Source organism: Echinops telfairi, unplaced genomic scaffold, assembly GCF_000313985.2.
Source record: "Echinops telfairi isolate 266 unplaced genomic scaffold, ASM31398v2 ScPeMD7_7458;HRSCAF=8496, whole genome shotgun sequence".
Taxonomy (NCBI): Eukaryota; Metazoa; Chordata; class Mammalia; order Afrosoricida; family Tenrecidae; genus Echinops; species Echinops telfairi.
Genome location: NW_022111358.1, coordinates 29,097,450 through 29,098,765, shown reverse-complemented (window position 1 = coordinate 29,098,765; position 1,316 = coordinate 29,097,450). Strand labels below are relative to the sequence as shown.

Here is a 1,316-nt window from a genome sequence, read left to right as displayed (position 1 = left end):
GGAGGTACTGATACACGCCGTCGCATGGATGAACTTGGAAAACACCAGCCGCCAAAGCCCCCATGGTATGTGGTTCCACTTCCCTGAAATGTCTAGATGAGGCACAATCAGAGGCAGAAAGTCGACTCTCCAGTGACAGGGAGAGCCGGCTAGGGCTCGAGTTTCTGTGTGAGGCGATGAAAACTTTCTGGAAATCCATAATGGCGGTGATCACACAATATTGTGCATGTAGTCAATGCTACTGGGTTTTACATTTAAAAGTGGTCCAAGGGGCCACTCTCACCTCATATCCACTTGACCACAGGAACTTAAGCAAATGGCATCTCTTGTCTTTCATGGAGTCCACGGACTGAAGGCAGGTGGGAGGAGGAGACACAGACCACCACAAATCATTACGATCTTCAGGTTTCCCCTTTGCCGACGGGCCTCCTCTGATCTCCCCACACCACTTCCCAAATCTGTCCTCAGGACACCCTGTGTTGGTGGCTGTCTCAGCAAGCCCCACGGCTGGATGGCTTCGAAACCTTCTCTCTGGGTTGCTTGCTGACTCGGCCCCTTTGTCCACGTGCAACGCCGGCCACCCCCCCAAAGAGTTCCTGGACAGTCTGGGGAGGGAGCCACTTTGCAGGGGAATAGAATCCAATCCCCATCAACACCCCCCTGGGTCATCAGGGGTTTGGGGGCTCCTCTGGGGCCCCCGTCTTGGTGTGAGAGGGTCTTCTCTGCCTGAGTCTCTCTCATCTCTCCTCCCATTTCACAGCAAGCAGCACCACCACTACTTCCACTACCACCCCCTCCAACAACGGCAACCGCCGCCCTTGAGACCCACAAGATGTAAAGACTGCCCAGCACCCACTCCCTTTGTCTCCTGCACCCAGAGGAGGGCGCGGAGGGACCCCAGGAGGGGAGGCTCTGGACTCCACTCTCAGCACCCCTCACCCCCACTTCCCCAGGGGGGGGAGGGGGGCAACCTTCCCCGCTTCTCTTTTCTGGTTGGTTTCCTCAGCTCTCTGACCCCACTGCCCTTTGGTTTCCCCGCTCTCTACAAAAAGAAAAGTTCTGTCAATAAAGTTTCCTGCCTTCTGCAATCAGCATCTTGATTCTGGCCTGGTTTCTGAGGGTGGCATTTGCCAGTGCCCTGATGTAGGGCGGGGGTGGAAGTGGGGCGAGTGGGCGTGGTTGGGCTGGCAGGGTGAGCAGACAGGGTCTTGGCTCGAGGCCACCTAAGAAAGACACAGGGCACATGCGCCAACCAACACGACGGCACGAGTTCAACAATGACACAGGCACAGAGGACAGTGTGATCCACATACCTT

The 1,316-nt window shown here is 56.2% G+C and overlaps 1 protein-coding gene across 2 annotated transcripts in view; it reads left to right on the top strand.

The window, feature by feature from the left end:
* Nucleotides 1-915, top strand: part of LOC101650758 (keratin, type I cytoskeletal 13) — a 4,543-nt gene extending 3,628 nt beyond the window's left edge. For both annotated transcript variants that reach the window (XM_045299549.1, XM_004707156.2), the window contains exon 8: nucleotides 761-915. In XM_045299549.1, coding sequence (XP_045155484.1) covers nucleotides 761-822 — 62 coding nt within the window. In that variant the 3' untranslated portion in view covers nucleotides 823-915. The remainder of the gene's footprint in view (nucleotides 1-760) is intronic.
* The last annotated feature ends 401 nt before the right edge of the window (nucleotides 916-1,316 follow it).